Raw genomic sequence first — 24,395 nt, forward strand, 5'->3', positions numbered from 1 at the left:
CATTGCTGACAAGAATGTGTATTAGTTGAAGGGAAAATTTGAACAATCCGCCTCAAAGCTCACTTTGCCTTGCAACAATTGTAATGGTAAATCTTTGGTCAATAGAGCAGGATGCTGAAACTGGCACTGTAAGGTCTCAGAATATTTGGCTGATCTATTTAGTCCATATACTTTTGTTACAAACCAGTATGATCTGAAGCTTTGCTTTTGTTGGTCTACATTTATCTTACTGTGTTGTGGCACATGAAGAGTTTCAGTAAGTCCATGTTTGGATGCAGCTGTCACCCCACAGAACAACTGTTTTGGAGTCTTCACTGGCAGTACAAATTATATGGATAAAAGTGAGACATTTCACATGAAGTCTCATCCAGTCAGAAAAAATGAAGAATGATCTGAACAGAACTTTCTATGAAAACAGCCATCTCTGATTTGTACATAGAGAACATGATATATCCTGTTAATGAGAGCTTCTGTTTTGTAAAGATACCTTGTGGTAATCCACTAGGGTTCATTAGCAATTTTATCACACCAGCTAGCGGATAGTTAGTTGGGATTTATATACTCATTATCATTTTGCATGATCATTATTATACTGATTTTGCCCCTTGTGAGCAGCGTGACCATTACCATGTAGCTTAAAATTATTGGTATAATGATAATAGCTGTGATGCTGTTGGTTATGTTTCTGAGACCGTGGTAATAGGGGCACGTGCACCAACACTTCTGTTATCTTCTGCTGTGAAGAGTGATCCTGCATAGGCTTTCAAAGTGAATGCAAAGTTTCCTTCCCCCTGGATATTAGTTACAGTTCCACTCATGCATACAATTCTTTTAGCTGAGTAATACTGTATTTTCAATTAATCATTGCTGATCTATCATCTTAATTGTACTGCCTTCTCTGACATTCCCATAAGCAAGCTGTGGGAGATTAATTTTGATAATATTGTGATGAGGATGTGCAAAATCAGGTAGGAAGTTGAACTCCTGGAGCAGTCCTTATTAACTTGGATCATGGGATACAGAATTCATTTGTTAAGTTTTCAGATGAGAATGTCAATGGGAGCAGCTAGAAGCATGAAGCAGAATATTGGAAGGATCAAGGCAAATCAGAGAGGTGATATGACAAACAGGATGCGACTGAAAAAGAGGATGAGTGTGGTTTTACATTTAGAGATAAATTATCTATACAACCACACAATGAGGAGCAACTGGTGTAGTCACAGTTGCGGGGACTTACTCATGTTTTTCCTGGAAGGTGCTCCTCAATAGAAATGAAAGCAGCTCGGCCTTTAGCTCATCCCAGACTTGTAGCAGCAAGGGCTCCGGCTTATTAGACTTTGATGTATGGGCACTTGAAGGCAATTGAAGCTGGTTTTTGAGTCATTGTCTTTTAGCAGTACATTGTGTGTAGCTGCTCACAGGCCAAGTGGCCTCTCTTGGCTACTTAGATGCACCATTTGGTCACTTATGTTACACGTCAATGCAGGCAGTCTCAGTATCCCAATTGTTTCCATTACTAGAAGGGACACCAAAGGTGACTTTGCTCTACTTTCTCCAAGTCTTGGGCTTTTTTTACTTGAAATGTGCTGTAGAAACAGCCAAGCAAGCTTTAAACTGCCCATCTCAAGACTCACAGCTGCTGACATATGTTGCTCACTGTAGGCAGCAAAGCCGGTGCCTGAAAGAGGGTAAGCAGACTTGGCCATGCTGGAATCTCTCTCCCTTGGCTGCCTCAGTATCTTACCTAACTTGGCTCAAGCATAGAGGTGCTGCATGAAATACATTATTAACTGGCCAAATCAAGTATTTCCTAGCCTTTATATGAAAATAATTACGTATATATGTATCTCCAACAACAGGTTGAAAAGGAATCCTGAGTGGCTGAAAGTCAGTTCTGTCAGTTTAAATATCCACATTATACATGACTGCTCTTATACCCCTCTGACAACTCAAACATTTGTTTAATCCAGGTTAATTACAGGAAGTAAATTTTAATCTCCAGTTTAACATTGCAAATATTTTCAATGATAATCCCAGGCAAATCTTCTTCATGGTCTTTAAAAAAAAAAAACAAAACGACCATTGCTGTTATACATGTTGTTAACACAATACCACTAAATATGTGGTGCCTGCCAACCCACTGCAGATATTAGCTTTATAGCAATATAGATATAGCTATTTGTGATATTCCTCTGTTGGTAGTGACAACTGTCACCATCACTGCAAATAGCAGTGCCTGTGTCTTACTAGTGCTGGTACTAACGGCATCCACCTCCACAGTAACTACCCATGGCTGTAGCAAACACTGCTGTTGCTGCAGGGTGGGTAACCAGAACTGCCACTGCTGGGGCTATCCCATCTGCAACGGTGATACCTGCTGTCAGTCTTCCTGTGGAATCCAGGTTTCATTCCAAAGCTTATGTGTACCAGACACCATGCTGGTCAGGAAATGCACTGAAGCAGTAGCTGAAGGCTGAAAGTGGAGCAGGATTGATTTAGGGAAGACACTTAGAGAACCTTTTTAATGCTAAAGCAAGGTAAGTACTGAGGTATCCATGCCTGCCAGGGACCACCAGAATTTTTTTCTTTCAGCATGCCCAGAGTTAAGCTCTAAGACCCTCCCTATCATCTGCTCGTTGTGTGGCATTTTAAGTGGGAGTGTGCCCAAGGTCAGCCACTTCAGCTTCTTCAGGAAACAACCCCAGCTGACAAGTTATTTCTGTAGTGACTCTAGTGTAACTCAACTTCACGTCAAGTTTGATCATTTTGCAGTTCACAGGATCCATCTTTCAGTATCCTCTCTTCCAGGTACTCTCCCACACTATACAGCTTCACACTTGTATCAAGTTCTCTTTGTAAATGTAGGATTACCACTGTGACTGCTCTTTAGATATTGGCAAGAAATGCTGAGCTTTGCTAACAGGAAGTAAACAAATATTGTAATCATTACAACAGACGTGTCCCCATAGATCTGGTGGGTTACTCCAGAGGCTTCTTTGGAAAGCTGCTTGTTCAGGGCTTCTGAAGAAAGCCAAACAAAAAGAGTGCCAGTGTTTACAAGACACTGCCAGAACTGGTACAGGAGATGAGACCTCATGGGTTGCTTTCAGTGCCAAATCAGTGCAGGACCTTCTGCAGAAGTTCTGGAGGAAAAGGGCCTGAACCACCTTCTGGAAAGGCTTCTGTTAGCCACAGAGGAGAGGAACTGGACAGATTTTTCTCTGTGATTCCACCACAAGGACTAGCATTGTTTCAGTGGGCATCTACCTGGACAATAGAACAAGCACTCCTGAAGCCACCATCTGGACATTGCATATTTTCAGGAACCTGAGCTGGTTTTTCAGGACAGCCAAATACTAAGTTGACTAATGTGAATGTTTAGCAAGGTCCTCAAGGAGAAAGTTTTGGTTAGAGTGGTTAATTTTGGAGGAGAGTCTTACTGATAGCCAGTGAGCATGACAGCCTGTTGTACCTGTTGGTGGGGAGCATGTATAGCTTTGAGCTGACATTTAATCTGCTGGACAGCACGTTCAAAGTGGTGTCTTCACTGGAGATTTACTGTTTTCTATCCTGGCAGTATTAATATCATAAACCTTCTTGATTCTTTTGACATTTTTACCCCCGTTCCTAAAAATGGGATCCTCTCTCTCACCTCTACATTTATAGTAGAATTCAGTTGCACAAACGTAGGCATTTAGCCAAGCTTTGAGAGAGCCACTCTTCTGTCACAGCTTGGGCTGTTCTTGTTAAGATATCAGGTGTGCCAAATTAATTTGAGCTTGAACCTGAATGTCCTGGTACTCTTTTTCTTCCTGCTATGAGTACAGAATTCTTAAAATTGCCCAGGCACCTACAGATTTTCTGCCACAGCAGTGCCTCTGCTTGAGTCTGTCCCATTTAGATCACTGACGCTTGCATTTATCCATTTAGTCCATCTTGGGTGTCTTACAGAGGATGTCCCATGCTTCTGATACTTGTTGCCCTTACTGTCACATCTGAGTACTTGAATCTGCTCACTTGTCTTCAATACTCTAGAAGCCATTAGAGATAAAATATGGAAGGTTTTTTCTCTAAAAATGCAGTTACTGAGCAATATTGTCATAATGTATGTATCTAGCTAGAAAATGTTGTTCTTCTACAGGCTGTCTCAAGGAATAGGTGTATGGCTTTCCCTGTTCAGATTCCTGAATCTTGAAGGGATGAGTGTCTTTCAAAGCCCTAAATAATTTGACCCTGAATGAGAAACAGAATTCAAGTACCATGATTTTCATTCTTAGTTTGCAGATTAGTGCTCTAGGTTTCCAGTTAGATGCTTTAGGTCTCCACTCAGTTTAACTCCTACACAAGGGATTATGCACATGCTTCCTTCCCTCACTGTCATGTTTTTCCCAGCACCTCCTTCTCTTTTCTTCCCCTTTGAACCAGGGAAATGTTGAAGTGGCTACAGTGTGAACCAGATAAGGGAACGCATCTAGCCAAATGTTGTTTGTCTTTCTATTCCTTTCTCCTGATCTGGTTTACCTTAGAGCTGCCCCAGCTTTTGGGCCCAAATGAAAAAGTAGGTAGAAATGGGTGTCTGGGGCAGGTAAACGGGCTTCTGGCCTTTCAGCTGCAAGATGCATGCCTCGACCATAAAACTACAGCAGAACTGTTACATGTCTACATTCTGGGCAGAGTTTTGTTTCTTCAAACCTGTCTGTTGGTCTCTGCCTGCTGTTCTCTTTGCATTTTTTTCTTCCTGCTCTTTGTCACTATTTTCATCCAGAAAGCTTTTCTTGTTCCTTAGCTGGATCTTTTTGCAAAGCCAGCTTCACTTTTGTTGGTAGTGCATGGTTGAAACCAGTGATGTTTTGAGTTTAACAAGAATGGAGTGTGGTGTTTGGGGCCCCCAGTACACAAAAGGTGTCAGCAAACTGGGAAGAGTCCAGTGCAGGAGCACTGAGGTGATAAGGGATTGGAGCAAAAAGAAACCAGGGGAACTGGGCTTGTTCAGCCTAGGGAGGAGGAGGGGGAGGAGGATGGAGTGGGGAGGAAGCATCTAATAGCAGTCGTCCACCTGAGGAGATATTATAGAGAGGACAGAGCCACACTCTTCTTGGAGGTGAACAGAGAAAGGAACAAAAGGCAATGGGCACAAGCTCCAACAAGGAACACCCCATCTGGGCATAAGGAAAAAAATAATTCACTAACGGAGTGGTACAACTCTGAGGCTGCACCTGGAGAGGTTGTGGAGACTCCATCCTTTGCGACTTTCAAAACTTGGCTGGATGATGCCCTGAGCAACCTGATGTAGTTTTGAGATTAGCTCTGCTTGAAGCAGAAAGTTAAACTTGATGACCTACAGACATGCCTTTCAATGTAAATTTTTCCATAATTCTTTAGCATTGCTAAACAGAATTTTAGTTCCTAGGACTTAAGAGCAAATTGCAGTTACTTCTCACAGCAACTCTGAGCTGTAACAAGGTACTCAGCTCATAAAATTCTCTTTTCTATAACCAAATTCCCTTCTAAAAACAGGAATCTTTTAATATTGAGATTCCTCATGAAGGAGGACGGGTGATGCTCTTAGGTGCATAGAAGTGTAGCTGGCAATATTTTTTGTGAGATGTTTGATGCTTTTGAAGTACCACCTCTTATTGTTACTTTTTTTTTTTTTTTAATGCAAGAACGTACAAGGCTCCTGTAAGCATTCACTAGATTAATCATATAAACATTGGATGTATGTTAGTATACATTATATAACAGATCCCCTAGTATTAAGCAGTATGTGTAAGGAGGTTTGGCATTTTTTTTACCTGGTTGGGTAGTTCTTTATTATCAAAGATTTCCAAGTGTTTCCAATCACTTTGGAAACATTGCCAACTAAACATTCTTTATCCTATTTGATATGTTTGATTACAGTCGTGTTATTTTAGGTGGAGGGAGGGGACTAAGAGGAATTAAGAGTATCCAGTTGTTGCTTTTTTTTTTTTTTTTTTTGATATTTGTACTGGTATCCACTTCTCTAGGTTGACTGTCTACCATCTACTTGCAACCCACTTACCTGACTTGTGCAAGTACAGTGCATGCTTGCTGAAAAAGAAAATACAGCTTCCCTTAACACCTGTACCTTCACCCAGCATATTGCCAGAACTTGGTAGTCTTCTCTCCTTTATTAATTCCTGTTTCCTCTGTGTTTTGTCTTGCTTTCTGTCTAATTTCTTTCTTATTTTACCACTTTTTTCATGTTCATTTTCTATGGAAATGCTGAGGCCAGCAAAAGCAATCTACAAAGTATCAATATAATGAGCAACTTGACAGAGGATGCGTGTGCTCACAACACAGTACACATGTAATCTTTGTGCTATCTGGCTGTTAAATACTTTTTTAATTTTCTTTCTCTGATTTCTTAGGTACAGAACATCTCCACATCTAAAGAGTTTTGTTCTAACAAATGGCATTTGAATCCATCATTATTTTTCAGGCTTCTGACACTCTGTTGTTGAAAATGAGCATCAGTATTTTTCAGAGTGAAAATCAGAGCTGCTTTGAAGTTACTCATGTGTCCTTTAACACAGGAGACCTCCTATCTGAAAGACTTTCATATAGATGTTGGAAGTCAAGTGGGGCTTAAATTGTATTAAAATTTCAATTTATTCTATCAGGACTTTTTATGATACTTCACTCCACCAGATCGTGCTGTTGGTCAGTACTTCTGTTCACTGAAGAAGACCAGTTCAGTGTTTAGTCTCTACAACATACCTACTTAACATTGGTTTCATCCTGTAACTGCTTAGAGAGACTTGTTGCTGTAAGCCAGTTCTCTAAAATCCTATGCTAATGTTGAACAAAATTTGAGCAAGTATATAGACACATGGTCTCAAGACAGCCAGCCACAGTAAAAAGAAATCAAATCAGGCAGCTTAAATTAGCAACAGTTTGAGACTGCGTTCCTGTCATGTCAATCCAAACATAGAAAGCTATAAATAGAGAACTTGCAAATTAAAATTTTTTACAAAGTAAAGTGAAGAGAGAAAGTCCACCAGCACACATGGATGACTTCTGTCTTCAGGTTCTTCTTCTTCGCTACTGGACAGCATCTCTGTAAGTAGTGCTTTCTTTTGTTGTATATGCTGTCATTATACAAACATAGAAGTGACCTTACAGTAGTGCTGTGCTAGTGCAGTCTGGATTTTAAAGCTTTGTAGTATTGACAGTGCTAGTTATTGATTACAGCTGAAATTCATTACTAAGGATCACTTGCAAATTCTACTTTCAAAACAATGTACTTGTAAATACACCTGAAGTTCACAGTGTTCTATAAAGAAAATTATCATCCATTTTTTTTGTCAGTAATTGTTTAATACAGAGTATGAATACAGTTATGTAGGTACTTGGAATCTTATTGATTTCTGTATAATCAGTTAAATATTTTACTTCTTTCCACAGAGAATGACATACTCTGAGATTCGTAGGAAGGAGCCAGTAAGGATCACAATTATGTGTCATTAATTTAAAAACGAACGAAAAAACAAGTGTAAAAAAGGCAGGTCATGAGTATCAAGGTGAGCCAGAAAGTCTCTTTTTGCCACCTTTCTTTGTAAAGCAGAAACAGATGATGTGAAGTGAGCCAAAATGCAGCAATATCTCTAATAAACTTGCTGCATTTCCACTTGCTGAAGGGGAGAGGAATAAAATAACAGGAAGAGGAAAAAATGAAAAATAGATGAATTCTTGGAAAGAGTTTGCTGGTCATTGCAGTCAGAGGTGGATTGCAGCATCAGCAGTGAAATGACACCCAATACTCCAGATTTTGACATCACAACCAAGCGGCAAACTTGGGAGTTGTTTAAACTACTTTTTTTTGGTATTTTTTTCCCTCCTCTTTCTGAAGGAAGATTTGAAGACAATTTATCTAGTATTGCCTTCTCTACCCAAATCCACCAAGAATACCACTTTGAGGGGGGAATGTCTTTTACATCCCAGTTCTCTTACTTCTCAGTCCTCCTCAGTCTTTACAGCCCCATCAGGAACCTTCTGTGTCAGTGGAGGACAAAGACAGTAAGACTCCTGTCCTAGGTAGAAAACACCCTCTTTGTGGCAAAGAGCTACTCTCATAGCTTCCAGAACAGCACTTTCTCTGTTGTCAGCACCAGGAGTTGAATATAATTTCAACCTGACTGGTAAAAAAGAATCCCAAATAGCGCAAACTGGTTTGTATCCACACTGCCTATACCAGGACATGTTTACCTGTTTCGAATATACTGGGCCAGCTTTCTAACTGTTTTAAAATCCTCGGGGTTTTTTTTTTTTGTTTGTTTGTTTTTTTGTAGTTACGTTCTGGTTGATCCACAGCTGGGTCAAGTACTAAACTCTGTCTGTAGACCATGCTGTATTTAAATACTTTTAAAAAAAATAAAACCACTAGCATAGCTTCTTTTCAAGACTGATAGAATGAAAGTCATATCTACATTTTCCATGTTTTTATGAGTATTTTTCTTTTCTTTACCATCTGTTCTACCAAATTAGGGAATGATATGCTAATATAGGCAAATATGAGTTTTCATTTTGGGATTGGTAATTCTTTTGTATTGAATTGCTTATTGAATTACAACCTACACTTGTGAAAGACATGGGAAAATTTTTCACCAGAACACTCTTATTCCTTGAATGTCAGGCTGCTGAGCCAGCTGAAGCAGTCACGACTTCCCCCTCTCTCTGGTTGCCCACTGTTGCCTCCACATCACTCAGTCAGTTTTGGTCTCTCAATTCCAGAAAAATATTTTATTTCTCCTGTGAATTTCTACAGGAGATTGTCCTCATAGTGCCATCTGTGCTATGTCAGATAACGCACAGCTTGCAACATTAATCAGGTCTGTAACACAAGTGACAGACGTAGTTTGCACACTGCCTTTCAGGGACAATAAGGCAAACTACCTATCTTTCATGATAATTGGTAGCATAATGCGGTTCTTTGTCCTTCTGCAGTCACTTGATCTCATGGCGATCAGTTTGTTAATATGGCTGTAGTACAATTTCTGTTAAGACTGCATATCACTCCTTCTTTCTCCAGTGAAGCTGTTTAAAGACACTCTTAAGAGAGTTTTCATGAAGTCCTTAAGATGCATCATATTCATTGCTACATTTACAACAATAATGGTTTATGAAGAAAATGAAACCTATATTTCTTTTTAACATGTATTTTCTTCCTTTCTAGATAGAAAAGCTGTTTTCCACATCTCATTTGGTGCAAATAAATGGAAGAGCAGTATCGCCACTTCTTTGGGGTTTTCAGAAGATTGCAAAGCTTTTCTTGAGCAGAGCATGTTGTGGAGGTGAATGGAGGAGTACAGACAAATCACATGTTCTTCTGTTTGATGGTTCAGACCTACCAGGTCTGAAGATGCAAGAACCAAGGCATAGCTTAGAGTAGCCCTAAAGCTTCTTTAAGTTGTGCTTGGAAAACAATTGTCTCTACGTGGCTATTGGAGTGGAATGGATAATTTTAGTGTATTTAAAGTATGTTTAGTTCACAGTCTTTTCTGTAATTAGCCTAGGCATGCTATTGTCACAACAAATTATCTGACTTCTTCAGTATCATTATTTCTTTAATAAAATTTTGAAATGTAACCTTCATATGTCTTTTTAATGATGTCTGAGTAAACTGCAATACGTAGATGTATTAGCATGGTACAGTTCATAAAGTGTAAAACTAATATGACAAAGATCAGAGATTCACAGTTGCTTTTCTATTATTAATCAGATATGCAATATTATTTGTACTTCTCTTGTCTTAGAAGCTCTGTCCTGGATTTACACTCCACTGGGCTAGCCACTTGTCAGAGTCTACCTGCACTCATTAGAGCTATATATACAGCTGTCATGATCAGGGATGAATACTGATAGTAATATCACAACATTGCCATAATAGTATCCCTGTGACCTATTACTGTAAACTGATGGGCATTTAAATGAGTGTTTTTGTTGACCTACAGCAATTGGAGACCCTATTATGCAATTAGTTACTTAGCCAAATAAAGAAAAGGGTTTGATACGGATTTTCATAATTAAAGTGACACTGTACAAGAAGGCATGTGTTAGCAATTTCACAAAGAAAAACCTTTCTCAAGATGTCTGTTACCTGATTTAACAGCCATTTTTCCAGCTGAAGTTGAAAATCGAAGTATGAGTGATGGAGTATATGACTAGAAGGAAGATCATACATAAATCAGTTTATCTGTGACTACAGTGTTCTCTGTTGCAATAAAACCTTGTGTTTCTTATCTCTGCAGGGAAAGGTAGTATATTTTAAACAATTTGAGAGTGCTTAACCAAAGACCTGGTTTTGATGTGTGATTATGTTGCAATTTATCTTAAGTTAGCTCAATTAGGAGTATAGCAGCTAACAGGAGGTTTATTCTGAACACAAATTTAGATTAATTAAGAAAATTCAACTAAAAAGTATGTTTCAAGTTGTGTGTATTCTGTCTGGTGTGTGCCTGGGGAGTATAGAGCTATTAAACTGAATGTAAGATGAGCAGTGTATTCACCTGATTTGACACGATAGTGGGCAATGCTTTTATGTTGTTATAGGTGTGCCCTCGATTATAACTTTCTCTGGTGATAACATTGTTTTGGTAAGGAAAATACATCAGCAACTTTAAAGCTAAATTAACTGTGTTTCTTTATGTTTTAGAATAGCAGGTCAAACTATTTCACTCAATGAACCAACTTGCAAAACTACCCCTGGTTTTTACAGGGTCATCCTTTCTCTGGTGCTTATTGGTGGACTTTTGGATGCCTCCTGAGAAACGGGGAGGAGAAAGCTCAGGCAGGTCTCTGACCAGATCTCTTTATTTTGTACAGATGGTGCAAATGAGCAAAAGTTGTTGGATTTTCTCTTGGGACCTTTCCCTGCAAATACAAAGCCAGGGTAGTCAGTCCCTTCTTCACCCTACTGTCTTACCCAGGTGGCTGGTATACACTGAATACAAGTTTTACTTGTTACTTGGTATTGGTCTTGGGGGAGGGGGTTGAAGAGGAAATTAAAGGAGCTTTATCTGATTGCCTGACCTTGTTTCTGTATGAGTAGCAAAGTATCAAGCTAGGCTATTAGTTCTCGCTTCTGAATCTTGCTCCAAGAGGATGGGTATTAAGAGTGCTGTTCAGACAAGAACTGTGGAGAACGTGAAGGTCAGAGATCTTGCTGCATGTTCAAGAACTAACAGAAACAATTTGAGAAGTACAGGCTTCTTTCAAGACTCCTGCAGATCAGCTGAGTGGACAGTTTCCAAATGGCAGCCAAACAGCAGTGGGTGACAGTACACAAAGAGCCATAACAGCTCCAAGCTAAGGGCAGTGGGAGGAGATAAGTACACTGTCAGGCAGTGGTTTCATACCTTGATGTTTTCTTTTCAGAACAAATCCTAGCCCACCCTTTGAAAAGAAAACTAACTCTGTTCTTTCATGCTATGAAACTCCCATTTACAAAAAAAAAAAAAAAGGGATCTTCTTGCTTAACAATGTTATTGATGTAAACTGACCCCTCAAGAGAAATAGGAGGATGAATCCAGAGCTGGGTTTTTGAGCACTCTGTGCTTACAAAATGGTCTTAGACTTTTTTCTCCTGTCTCCTCTTCCCAGGAAATGCATGCTGTCTACTTGCCCTCTGAGAATGACTTAGCTGCTTTCAGACTCGGGACCCTCATAGAATAGAGCAGGGTGGAGAAGGCAGCTGACATGGGCATGCTGGAAGGAAGAGAACTATGGATGTGTCTGGGAGGAGGCTAGAACAATAAGGTGAGGGGATGAAACAGTGGTGAGAAATCTTTGGCCAGAGCAGGGAGCAGGAGGGGGAGCTATTTCTGCTAGTGCCATTCTACTGCCTTTCAGCAAAGGCTTTGAGATGAGAAGCAACCACAGCATTGAGAATCAGAGTATTTGTTGAGAACCAAGAGGAGCTTCTTGTCCTACTTTCTGTGGAAGTCGCTTCATTTCCTAGAAATGCTCTTTACCTCCCCTTCATCTGTTCCAGCCATCACCTCCCAGCAAATCGCTTCACTCCAGTTTGAGTGGCCTCCTAGCTATGTATCCTCCCTTAGGAGGATAGCTTTTCCACTCCAGTGTTGACCTGTCATCTGTGGCTGTGCTAGAACTGGGAAGGTTCATTTCTTAGCGAGTCCCTTATCTCTAGATGCAAGGAAGCAGAGGTCCCCAGCCAAAATTTTCCATGCTCTGTGGCATCCTTGCACACCGCTGTCAGTCAAAATGGTGTTTTAAAACTGGACAGCAGCAGCTGTTTTCCACAGTTGTCTGTATTTCCAGGGATAGGTATTGCATCAGGATAACTAGGAGAAGGTGCGTTTCTGTTCAATAGTAGAAGAGCTGGTCGGCCTGACCACCATGGTTGTTGACATACTTCCTCAGGTATGAGCCTTCATCTTTCTGGGCTTGCTGATCATCTCAGATCTCTTCCTAGCTGTCTCACTGGTGATCAAGGAACCAACAGAGACAGATGATCTGCTGGACCTGATACTTAAAAAGGAAGAACTGGTGGGTAGTGTAAAGATCAGTAGCATCCTTGGCTGCAGTAACCATGAGATGGTAGAGTTCAGGATATGTGTCAGAGGGGATGATAGTGAGGTCAATAGTGTTTAAAGCATCATGAATGACCTCAGTGATGCAGCAGAGTGCACCCTCAGCAAGTTCAATGATACAAAATTTGGAGGAGTGGTTGATACACTAAATAGTGATGCTGTTATTCAGAGAGACCTCAAGAGGCTGGAGAAATGGGCTGACAGGAATTTAATGAAGTTGAGCAAAGAGAAATGCAAAGCCCTGCACTGGGGCTTTGTTGGTGGCCGACAGACTGGAAAGCAGCTTTGCAGAGAAGGACCTGGGTGTCCTGGTTGACACCAAGTTGAACATGAGTCAGCAGTGTGCCCTTACAGCACAGGCAGCCAACATCCAGGGCTGCATTAGGAAGACCATTGCCAGCTAGTCAAGGGAGATGACCCTTCCTTCCTTTCTACTCAGCACATCTGGAGTGCTATGTACGGGGCTTCCCAATACAAGAAACTTGAAATTCAAAACCTGACTGGACACAGTCCTGGACAACCTGCTTTACTTGACCTGTCCTGAGCTGGGGAGTTGGACTAGACAATCTCCAGAGGTGCCTTCCAACTTCAGCCATTCTGTGAGTCTGTGTGATTCTGTTTTCCAGCTGTAAAGTGGGCTGGCATTTGTTTTGGGCAGAAACAAGTGATTGAAGGCTATTTAAAACTAATGTAAATTAAGATAGTGTCTGATCTTACGCTCCTGATAAAGGTTTAGCACATAGGGGCAAGTAACTTACATAGATTTATGTGTAGACTTACATCGAGACAAGTTCTAGACATGCTATCAGTACAAAGACTCCCTGGATACTTCAGCAAGGAGGAAACTGCCACCAAACTGGTGACAGAAAAGGTCTCCAAGCACTTAGCACAGGCACAGCCCATGAGTCAGTGGTAGAAGTCACTCAGTACAGAGCTGACTTTCATGAGATTCTTCTCACAGACTTTCATGTGTGAGTATTTGTGGTAGCAATGAAAATTATGCTTTTATGAGCATTTAAGTGATATAGGAGAGTAAGTCTACTTCATTTCCAACATGATTTTGAGTCTTTGAATCCCTTTTGAAAACTGGGTGCATCTTCTAAGCTTGAGCGTTTTTGAAAATCTATGAAGAGTGATCAGTCCTCCAAACTTTACCGTGAAACTACTTAATGCATTTTATACTATGCTGCTGGACATTTTATTGACTTGTTCTGCACACACCAGATTTTTCAGCAACAGTTGAGAAAAAATTATTAAGTCCCCATTTGGATTTCGCAAATACAGAAATTCTGGAATTTTAAATACATATATGGCTAAATTTTAGGCCACATATGTTTGTGGACAATTGTATTTGAACGTTTATTTGAAATGCACTTGTATATTTTACCATGTCTTGCCTATTCAGGTGCTTATACCCTCCAGCTCAAATGTTTAGACAATTTAACCGTTTTGGTGTGGTGCGTATGACCATTTGAGCACTGTTTGTTACTGACTTCAGGTATCTTGAGATGCTGGCAAAGCACCCTGCTGTGAAGACTTGCAGACCCCTGAACCTATGTTGTCACGTTTTTATGGGTAACAGTGAAGTAATAAGTATTTAAAAAGTGGAGTTAGTTCTCCATGAATCACTGTTGCAACCCCTGTCCCAAGGAGAGCTCGGCCATGGTGTACAGAATTTTGTTACCTCTAAGACAGGTGCGGTTTGGAGATGTGGGGAACAGAGATGCACTGTTTGGAGATGCTGCAAAGCAGCCACTGAGCTGCCACTGCCAACTGCTTTCTCCCGTGTCTGATTGGAAGTGCTCTTCGTTTGTGCCTTGCCAAAAACAGCAAAGAAGCCTGATTCAGGCAGAATTGAGGGCTCAGGCATTTTAATGGCATGGGGAGACTTACATCTGTCCTTGTTGGCTGTGTCTTCATCCCTCACACAGAATTATCATATCACCTCCCATGTCAAGGTGCCCTCACGGAGTAGGACACCCAGGGACCACACTAGATCAAGGAGATGAGGGTCCTAGATCCATGGGACTGAAGAGGAGTGTATGCCTGTAACATAGAGTTGAAGGTACCCCTACTTCACACTCCTACCAGCTTCTGGACCAGACAGGGCTCCTCAGCCCTTTCTCTTCCTGTCAGGAGCATGTCCCTTCTTTCCTCCTTCCTCCTTCTCCCTCCTGTCATTGGGATCCAACCCAACCTTTCCCTGTGTGGCTCTGCCTCCTGCAGGATGGTGCTACCTGTACTCACCTCCTCCCACAGACATGGCAGTGCCAGGAGTCCAGCAAAGTAAAAGCATGTTGAGGAGCCTGTGCTAGAGGAGATGGGGCTGTCCCAGGTACTACATGTGCTACGGTGGGTGTTAGCCCTGCTCTTCTCTGTCCTTCCTCCTGCTTTGCCAGATGCCTTACAGATCTCCCGTAGGATTTAGTGGTCCAGGTCAGATCAGAGCACGGCACTGGAGGACCCAGAAGGGGGACAAAGCTCCCTTCTCACCATGTACCCTTGATGAGCAGACTGACAGTGCTCTCATCTCTCCTGGCAGCACTCATATGAAGAGGCAGTGGTATCAGAGCAGCCTATTTCGTTGGCCATTTTCTGTAAACTCTCTACAAAAGAGTCTACAGTTGGTATCCTTTCACTCCAGGCAGCTGCCTGTTTTACCTGGTCTGAGGGTGCTCATGGTCATGGGTGGTCATGGGCTAGGAGCCTCCTGCCCATTCTGTGACAATGACTGTAAAAGCTGCACAGACTTTCAGGACTAAAACCATCTCCGGGGGCTGACCCTGGCCCTGTGACCTGCTGTGCAATAGGATAGCAAAGCATTTGCTTCTTGCTTTATGAGTAAGTGGGGCTTGGGTTTGTGTCAGGCTGTGGCTGTGTACTAATCTGGCTGTGCCTTCCTTCCACAGGGAATGATCTCTTTCTGGTTGCGGTCCATGAGCTGGGACATGCGCTGGGTCTGGAACATTCCAATGATCCCAGTGCTATCATGGCTCCTTTCTACCAGTACATGGAAACACACAACTTCAAGCTGCCCCAGGATGACCTCCAAGGAATTCAGAAAATCTATGGTGAGCAACACTACCAACTCATCTATTTACACTGAGCCCAAGTCTAGTGAATATTTTACAGCCACAGACAGGTAGCCCCCAAAATGCTTTCAGCTGGTGGGCTGGATTTCCTGCCATAGCTGAATGGGGAACCATTTAAAGCCCTCAATCCACAGCCAAATATCAGATGACTGTCCCAGTGGTGATATCTTTGCACAAGTCAGGATAACCAAATCTTTGTCATCTTGCTGCTGCTCCGTCCCTCACTATGTACCCAATATCAAGGAGCACTAAAAAGGGAAAAACAGGCAATTGCTGGACCCAAGATATGTCTATTAGGAACAGCCAGTGCAAATAGAGAGGAAGAATGTGAAGAACATGGAACAGCAAGGAAAGGTAAAAAGTATTTATGCACTCATTTTTTTCCTCTGTATATAGAAGGTAGGGGAAAAAAGGCTTGGATCTGCTTAGGGAATACTTCTTTTAATCTCCAGCTGAACATTGTTGTACAACATGTGCCACAAAGATATGGGCTCAAGGAAAAGAGAAAAGGAGGCAGAGGGATTATGGGAGAAAACAAAGGGGCTGGAGATGATGTGGTACCATGTGACAGGATCATGGACACCAGGGTGTGAGGACAGGGACTTTCAGAGAATTATTGGCTGAAGGAGACTCTGGGAGCAGAGGGAAATGTAAGTTTTAGGACCCCCAGTCAAGGGGAGGCTGAGCTAGAAGATGCTAATGGATACAGTCTGAGGCAGCCCATGGAAACAGGTTTTGTCAAACATCCCTGATTTAATTCTTTGAGGAAAGTACAAGTTTGACAGAGAGGTTACGTAATAAATGTAGCATAGAGCAACTATGCTATGTAGCTGTGCAACATTTGCAGCTTCTTGATATCTGGAGTCAAATATTAGCTCCCAGTACCAGTAGATCAGATATTATATGAATTAGACCTGAAAAAAAACCTTACAAGATGGTTGTCAGTGGGAAAGCCAGTGTTTCTAAGGGATTGCTGCTGGGATCAGTGGCAGACCTGACACTAGTCAATGTCTGCATCAGTGATCTGCCAGTGAATTTTAAATTACTGCTAATAGAATTTGTGCCAAGACCTATAAGACTCTAAAGCAATACAGCAAGACTTTAGAGGTCTAAACTGTATGTCAATTGTTTGAGTCTGATTATTTTTTTTTTGTGACTGGAATGAGATTAGTTTGTTCAAGTGTAGATGCCTAAAGAAGAGAAATCTCTTTCTGGGCTAGTTTCCCAGACTCCTGTCTGGGCAATGGGAAAAAATGTGGATTTGTAGAGTGCAGTTCATCCTCAGTGTAAGGCAGATATCCAAGTAAGGTCCAACATTTAAAATAAGATGGCTTGAAGTACACCCAGGGGGAACTGGCTCTTCCCATTAGTGCAGCTGAAGATTTCTCTTTATTGTTTATTACCAGGATGAAGCTGTATGGCAATTGTCCTATGGTATCATTTAATTATGCATACTTTAACATAGTATATATTCAGATACTCAGGATAACAGAGACTCTGGATGGTTTTGAAGTAAAGTGCTGGGGTAGTAGTTATTAAACTTTCATTAATTAATATACCTAAGTTTTCATTTTTGAAAGCTGCTAAAATGTCATTGCACTGTTTCTATTTTGAAATGTTGATTTAGTTCCTGTGAACTTTGACTAATCAGAAAGGAAAAAAAAAAATTTTATCGCTGACTGAAAAATTACTGGTTTCTCTGTTTTCAGATACCTTTTTGGAAAGGGAGCAGATAAGGAATTGACAGCCATCCTTTTTCACATTGTGGTTCAAGCCAGTATCAGCTGTGGCTGAGTTGAGGACCAGCACTCCCCTAGCACAGCTTGGGCAGGGACCCTGAGCTGAAATGGGGCTCCTGGGCCCATGGGTGGGGGTGGAGGTACCAGGTGATGCTGGTCAGGGCCATTAAGACCTATTAGTGTCCTCAGAGCCTTGACAATTTGTGAGAGCACTGCACAGCGTCTTGTGCACAGCTATGACAGAGCAGAGAGCTCAGTACTATACTGCCTACGGCTTGGCAGCAGCATCACTACACTTCCACTTATTTTTCACTTACGTAATGACATTAAACTTTAGCCACATAGTATGTTAAAGTTCTCTGTATGCAATATAATATGCTTAAAATTTTAACTCAGCTTAAAAAAAGCAATATGAATGAATTACTACCTGGTGCAGGTAGTCATTAGGAATTAGTTTGCTGACTATCGTGCAGTTCGCAAGGCTCTTCTCTGAGGCCTTTGAACTGGAGTGGGTTGGGGATGGTATTGGTGTTTGTAGGGATAACTAGTCCTGCAGGGAGAAGAAGGAGCAGCTTCTGCAGTAGGAGCTTTGATTCCCCAGGTAGAGATTTCTGCCCTTAGCACAGAGTTGCAGTCCAAAAACTAAAGTTTAGTTTAAAACTAGGTTTTACTCTTATGGCTCATAAAGAGGAGATGGAAAATCCAGGCTATGTTTCTCCCTGGAACTGGAGATATGAGAACAGATCCTTTCATCAGAGCTTCTTACAGCTGAGAAGGGACTGCTGAAATATCCTTCTTGTAGCTTTAGCAGGAACATTCAACTAATGTGTTTTATTTCCACAGTGCCAATCTGCTTTGTTGTGCCTTGGGAATGCCAAAAACCCATCTACCAGAGCACCTGTCCAAAAATCAAAACCTCCTGCTTTCTTGCTGCTTTGACATTCTCCACAGTGCAGCAGCATGTGCTCAATACGTATTATTTAGGAACCTACAATGCAAAATAAGTCACAGAGCCACTGCCTTGCCTGTAGCATCCTTTTTTAAAAATAAATTCAATTAAAACTTCCAATTTTTCATTCCACTGAAGTTGCTAGAACAAAGAGGCTAGAACAAAGAACAGAGGCTCTACTAAAGCTTAAGTCTATTTTATCTCCTTCTTTTGAGAATGATGTGTTTCAAATGTATTTTTATGTTGTATCTGTGTTTATCCATTAGAAAAGAAATATGTCTAATATTTTAAATCTGTCATATAATGATTTGTTGATTTATTAAGTTATTTTCTGCTGGATTTATTTCAGAACTCACCTAAAGAGACAGTAGGTGTTGTGAGCTCTTGTTTGTGCTTCATGCTGGTTAGTATAAGGTCAACGGTTAAAATTATATTCCCACTTAGGAGCTAATGATGAAAAGGCCAGCAGCTCGCCATGTGTGACAGAGTAGACTGTAAGACAAGTCAGCAGTATTTCCATCTTCTGATAGGTGCTTCTTGTAGCATGTTCCTTGACAAAATGAGGGAAATATCATGACTGTTCTTTACATGTCTTTTTCAGAAGGATATCTCCCACTGTACTTCTGTGCCCATGTCACAAGTGGCATGCCCAGGAAGGAATTAAACTGTAAATAGTACCATTATGTAGGTTCCTTGGATCTCCTGTTAAGTTGACTGCCTCTTTTAATTTTGCTGGTGTTGAAGTCAGGGCTGCATGCAGCTACCGTGCAGATGGAGAGAAGAGACATACTCAGCCATGGCCTTGTCACACAGCCTGAACTGATCATCCTTCAGCACTGGTTCTGTTCTTCATGTCCTGCTCTAAGTATCCCTTTGCACTAGGCTGTGAAGCAGCCTCTCATGTTAGAAGTGACTCTTCTGACACTATGCCTGGGGAGCAGAAGGGTTGACATGATGTGCAGGAAAAACTTATGTCCACACAGATGCTTGGAACTGGTAAACCAGACCATTACCTTCAGGCCCCTTTCAAAGCCTGAGGTCACAAAGGAAAGGTCTCCTAATCACTCAAAGATAGACCAAATCATTAAGCCTGGAGACAACCTCAAGGATCTGGGTCATCCCAGATTTCACTGAGGACGTGTCAACCTCACACATCTTTTCTGCAGGTCAAGAGAAGAGCTCCCAGTTAGTGTACATGTTGCATCCCATGAGGGCTGAGGTCCAGGGTGGTCATCAAACCACACCAATCCCTGGCAAAAGAACTAGACAACACCAGCTCTGACATCAAGGAAGAGGGGATCAGCAGGGCACAGTGTCCATGAGCAAATAGCACCTTCTGCCAGCCTCATTACTGCTGTGCAGCAAGCATGGGTTTCATAACCTCCCTCACCTTTTCCCAGTGGCAGCCCATATAGCAATCCCAGATCCTTGTAACCTACATGTATGTGTGAGATGGCTTGTGATGAAACAGCAGAAAAACCTGATGCAAAATGCTGCACATGGTGACACTGCATTGTAAGTGGGACCATCAGACCAAGCTTCGCTGTCATGCAGGACCTGGCAATGTTAGGTATAGGACTGTTCTCTGATAATGTCCTCCTGAGCGTGGGAAGAGAACAGAGTAACATCCAAGACCTTATCTGCAGAAGCTGCATGATCTGGGACTTTTGGATCCATGCCCCATGGTGCTGTGCTCATAGGAGGGCAGGGGAAGGAAATGCACAGCAATAAGAGAGCTGGAGGGATGTGCCCTGCTGCCACATCTCTGTCACGTTGCAGAGATACCAGACTCTCTCTCTATGCCATGTCCCTTCATTTGCACCTTTCCTCCTGTTCAGAGACTCAGTTGGCCCCAACAGGAAATACCAGACTCCACCTCTGGTGCATCCACCGAGTCTCACCTGCCGTATGCCAGGTCTCCATTCCCATTCTTCCAAAAAACAGGCAGGGAGCAACCGCCTGGTTCCTGGTGCTGTTCTTGGGGTCCACCTGACACCTGGAGGACTCTGCCACGACACAGGGGCTCACCCATGCCCACATCAGCCCTGGAGCTGCACACATTGGGTGTGAAAGGAGGGAGCTGATCACGCTAATCAGTTGCCTCCTGACAAAGGGGGAGCTGAGGGGGAGCCCACGTCTCTTGGGAAGTTTCTCAGCTGATGGAGAAACCACTGCTTTATGTTATGGCTGGGCATGAAATAGTTCTTTCATCCTACAGTTCTTTCTGAGTATAAAAAAATGTTCTGTTTTGCAGTGGAGTAGATGTCAGACTTCTTAAAGTTTTTCCAGAGGGGAACTAGGCTGCAAGCATGACAGCTGGAGCATTTTGCAGAGCCCCAAACTCTCATCATTTGCCTGCCTAAGCCTGGGAATTTTGGACCCAGTTTTCTTGCACCCAAAGCAGAGAACCCAACCGCAAGGTGAATCGCCTCATTACAGATCCCAGGACAGCATTCCCTTTGGCTTAGAGCAAGGATTTCGGCCATGGATGCTTGTCTTGAGGTGAATGCTTTATCACCTGGGTGGCAGTTGGTCATTCAGTGGAGAACATCTATGCGAGAAGGGCTCAAGAAACCCTTCCTGCCACCCAGTGATGATCATGACAGCCTTGAGTGCCCAACTGTTGGGTATGCTGTGGGTGCTGGAGCTTGTTCTGCAGACTGTAGCGCACTGTGGCAAGAATACCCAAACTAACTGAAATGGCTAATTCACTTCACTGCTGATGTCTAACCCCAGAAGTGCAAAGTGCTCTGTGGACAGGTTTCCCAAGTGAGCAAGGGAAATGAGTCCTTCCTGAGCTCTGAGCTGTTGTGGATGGACCATCTCTCATCCCTGAGGTAGCTTGTTGGCAGCTAGCCCATTTAATATGAACAGGGATCTCTCTCCACTGCCCTGGAGTCTGCAGAGCAGCCAGGTGGGTTTCTCTCACTCTCCCTGGCTCATTTGGATCATACATTTTAATTTGAAACTGAGAAGCCTTTCCTGTGTACCTGGACAGCTGGTACAGTCCTGCAGAAACATGCAGGCAGCTCAGCTTTTTACAACCAAAAAATCTCCTGTACGTTATTCAAAAGTGTAACTGCCTGCCTGTAGTCTGGATGATAGTTTTATTCTTGGAGTGAGTATTAAGAAGATAAAGACAGGCCTTTGTTTGCAGGTGGATCGTTATCTCCCCTGATCTGAAACAAAGGGCATCTTCTGCACTGGCAGGCTTGGAGAACCACCTGGCTTGTGCAAAGCTGGCTGTGATGGATGCTGAGCCATGCAAGATGGTGAGCCTCCAGGCAGGTGTTGTGCAGTTGAGGGAACACTCTGTCAATAGCCAGGAGGACAGTACAATTATATTTTGTCCTCAACTATCGACACAGTGGCTCCTAAATGCCTCCTCTCTCTGTGTTATCTTCACAGGTCACCTTGGTATTCAGATGGTCTGCGACAGAGGAAGCATGAAGGGAGGAGGCTAAGTGCCAGTGGCGGAAGTCACACTCTGAAGGTGATCTGCTGTGACCCAAAAGCTTTCTGACATTCTTTGCCTTGGTTGTGATAGAGAGGAAGAAAATCTTCTTCTCCACACAGTATCTGTAAAGTCCCAGCAAGGTGCTTCCCTCCAGAACGTAGAGTTTCCAGCTCCAGAAGGTTTCTTACCTGCTTCCTGTGTGGAAGTGGCTGCAGGTTCAGCCCTGGGGGTGGGTTGGCTCCGATGCTGGGATCACATCCAATAACTAGGTGACTGAGTTCAGGCCCAATTGCAGACCCATGCAATAGCCTCTCTCACTTAATTTTTCTCTCAATGAGATTTGCTCTGACCGATTCTCTGAAGTTGCTTGGAAATGTAGTGATAGATGCTGTGCTTTGTGTGCAATACTGCCTGGTTAGTTATTATCACTGGTGGGTGTAATCAGTTCCTGTAAGAAATACCAAGGTGCCAGCATCTGTTAAGTAAGTCTTTGTTCACACAGTCATCTCTGCTTCTGATAAACCTGTTATATCATGCCTTTAGCCGTCTATTTTGGAGGCAGGTCACTGTGATGAGATTCTGGAAATAGTAAGACAGGCAAACTATATAGGTTCTATTCATTCTGCTTTCATGCCAGGTTGTGCTCTGAAGTGGCTTAGGTCTTACAAGATAGCATCTTTCTTCAGCAATGGACAGGCTGTGCTGCTTTCCATCCCCCTAACTGTAGATCAAGTTCTGCCTGCCTAGCACTTGGACCCAAGGATTTTCATGTATGTGTGCTCCTCTGCTCTTTGCATGTGCATAACTGTAGGATTACCTTCCACCTTTAGCTGTAAAAGTCCACCCTCACTCACTCACTGACAAAACAAAGGCAGCAATTAAAAATAAAAATGCAATCTGTATAACCACAAGAGGAGACAAGACTTCAATCAGGATAAATTAGAAGGGCTAGAATGCATAAAAAGAAGAAGAGAAGAGAAAGATGGCAAGGAAAAATCCATGGCTGCCAGGGAAAGACAGTAAGAGGAATATTTTAAGTGAAATGACAAAGTCTGCATCCAAGCAAGTTGCAGTACCACCTGCAAAATGTGTGGGAAGCCTTGCCAGTGCTGGGTACCTCCTTCAGAGCAGTATGCCAGCACTAGTTTGGCCATTGCAAGCAGTGAGTATGTATGGTGGCCCAGCTTCCGTTATTGGTCCTGACTTGTGATCTCTTTCCACCGCTCTAGCAAATGTTTCAGTTAATACAAATCTCTGATTCACCAGAATCATTGCTGATTTGCGCTATCCTGACTGCAGTGCGTGCAACTGCTTCTGCCTTGCAAATTTACTGCATTCTGTTTCAGTGGCATCTTAGGGCTAATTAAAATCTTTACATTGGTCTCCTGGGCTGCGGGTGCTATTTTAACTTTCCTCTTGTCTACAGAAGACTGTGACAGACTTTGAGCGCTTAAGTTGAATGTGAGAGAGTTGAACATGACTGCTGTCCTGCAGCAGGGGCAAGGCAGGCTGTAACCTGGTATACAAGTGGTCCTCACTCATGAAGAGAGAGTGAATCTTTAATAACTGCAATCATGCATGAGATGTTAAATTTCTAGCATACGACCACAATACTGTAGTCCTTATTCTGCATCTTACTATCAGATTCTATGTGTCTTTGTGACCCATCAGGCATACTCATCATAATTTTCTTTAGATATTACTCCAGTCTCACCCTTTTCTTCCTTTAAAAGATGGGGCAAAAATTAATGTCATGTCCTCATATTATTGCTCATGGTTATCTCTATAAAGCTCTAGCCTTGCTCTCTTCTCTCAAAGTGTGGAGGTTTTGGCTTATTATTTCTGGAAATCCAGAACTGCTGTTGATTTGAGTGTATCTGTCTGCTGTGTCTCAGAAGCAGAATCGCCCTGACTTGGCAATCACTCTCTTTCATCTGTGTCTTTCCAGCGAGCAGTTTGAATACATAACATACAGTGACTTCTTGATTCCCTCCCAGACAATTCCCTCTGACAGCAGGTGTGCCTCTCTGCATTGCAGATTGCTACATGTCTCACTCTGTTTAAAGGCAACAGTGCTCCTTGGAGTCCTGCTTACAATCACATTGTGAATTTGCTTTTAGCTCCCTCTCACAACATGTGGATCTATCTTATGCTGGAACTGGTGGTGGTCTTCTGCAAACTACCAAATAACTGTCCCATGAAATTGCTCCACTGTATCAATTAAACGGACCATCAAAGAGGCTTTTCTGATCCATATTAGCCTCTTGCAAAAAGGGGAGGGAACAAACAACTACGCCTCCCTTGTGCTTCTGTAGCAACATGCTATAGTCTCATTTAGAAAGATGATACTTGTATCAGTCTGTTGGCAGGGGGACCCTATCATGCAGGACATGCATTAGAGTTTTTTCAACATTATTTACAACATAACATGGCACTCAAAGCCATGTGGATGGCAGCACAAGAGTAAAAGGATCACGGTGCAGTTTACTGAGAGACCTGCAGTGTGCAGTCACTGCTTATTGGTTCCTTGCTTATGTCCCAGTCAAGACTTACCTTTCCTTAATGCAAGCATTACCTGTCTTC

The 24,395-nt window shown here is 42.4% G+C and overlaps 1 protein-coding gene across 3 annotated transcripts in view; it reads left to right on the forward strand.

Moving 5' to 3' along the window:
• The window catches only part of MMP24 (matrix metallopeptidase 24), a 47,992-nt gene that overhangs the window by 13,921 nt on the left and 9,676 nt on the right, over positions 1-24,395 (forward strand). For all 3 annotated transcript variants that reach the window (XM_030010769.1, XM_030010770.2, XM_030010771.1), the window contains one exon: positions 15,485-15,646. In XM_030010769.1, the coding sequence (XP_029866629.1) occupies positions 15,485-15,646 (162 nt within the window). The remainder of the gene's footprint in view (positions 1-15,484; positions 15,647-24,395) is intronic.

This window comes from Aquila chrysaetos, chromosome 3 (genome assembly GCF_900496995.4).
Source record: "Aquila chrysaetos chrysaetos chromosome 3, bAquChr1.4, whole genome shotgun sequence".
Classification (NCBI taxonomy): domain Eukaryota; kingdom Metazoa; phylum Chordata; class Aves; order Accipitriformes; family Accipitridae; genus Aquila; species Aquila chrysaetos.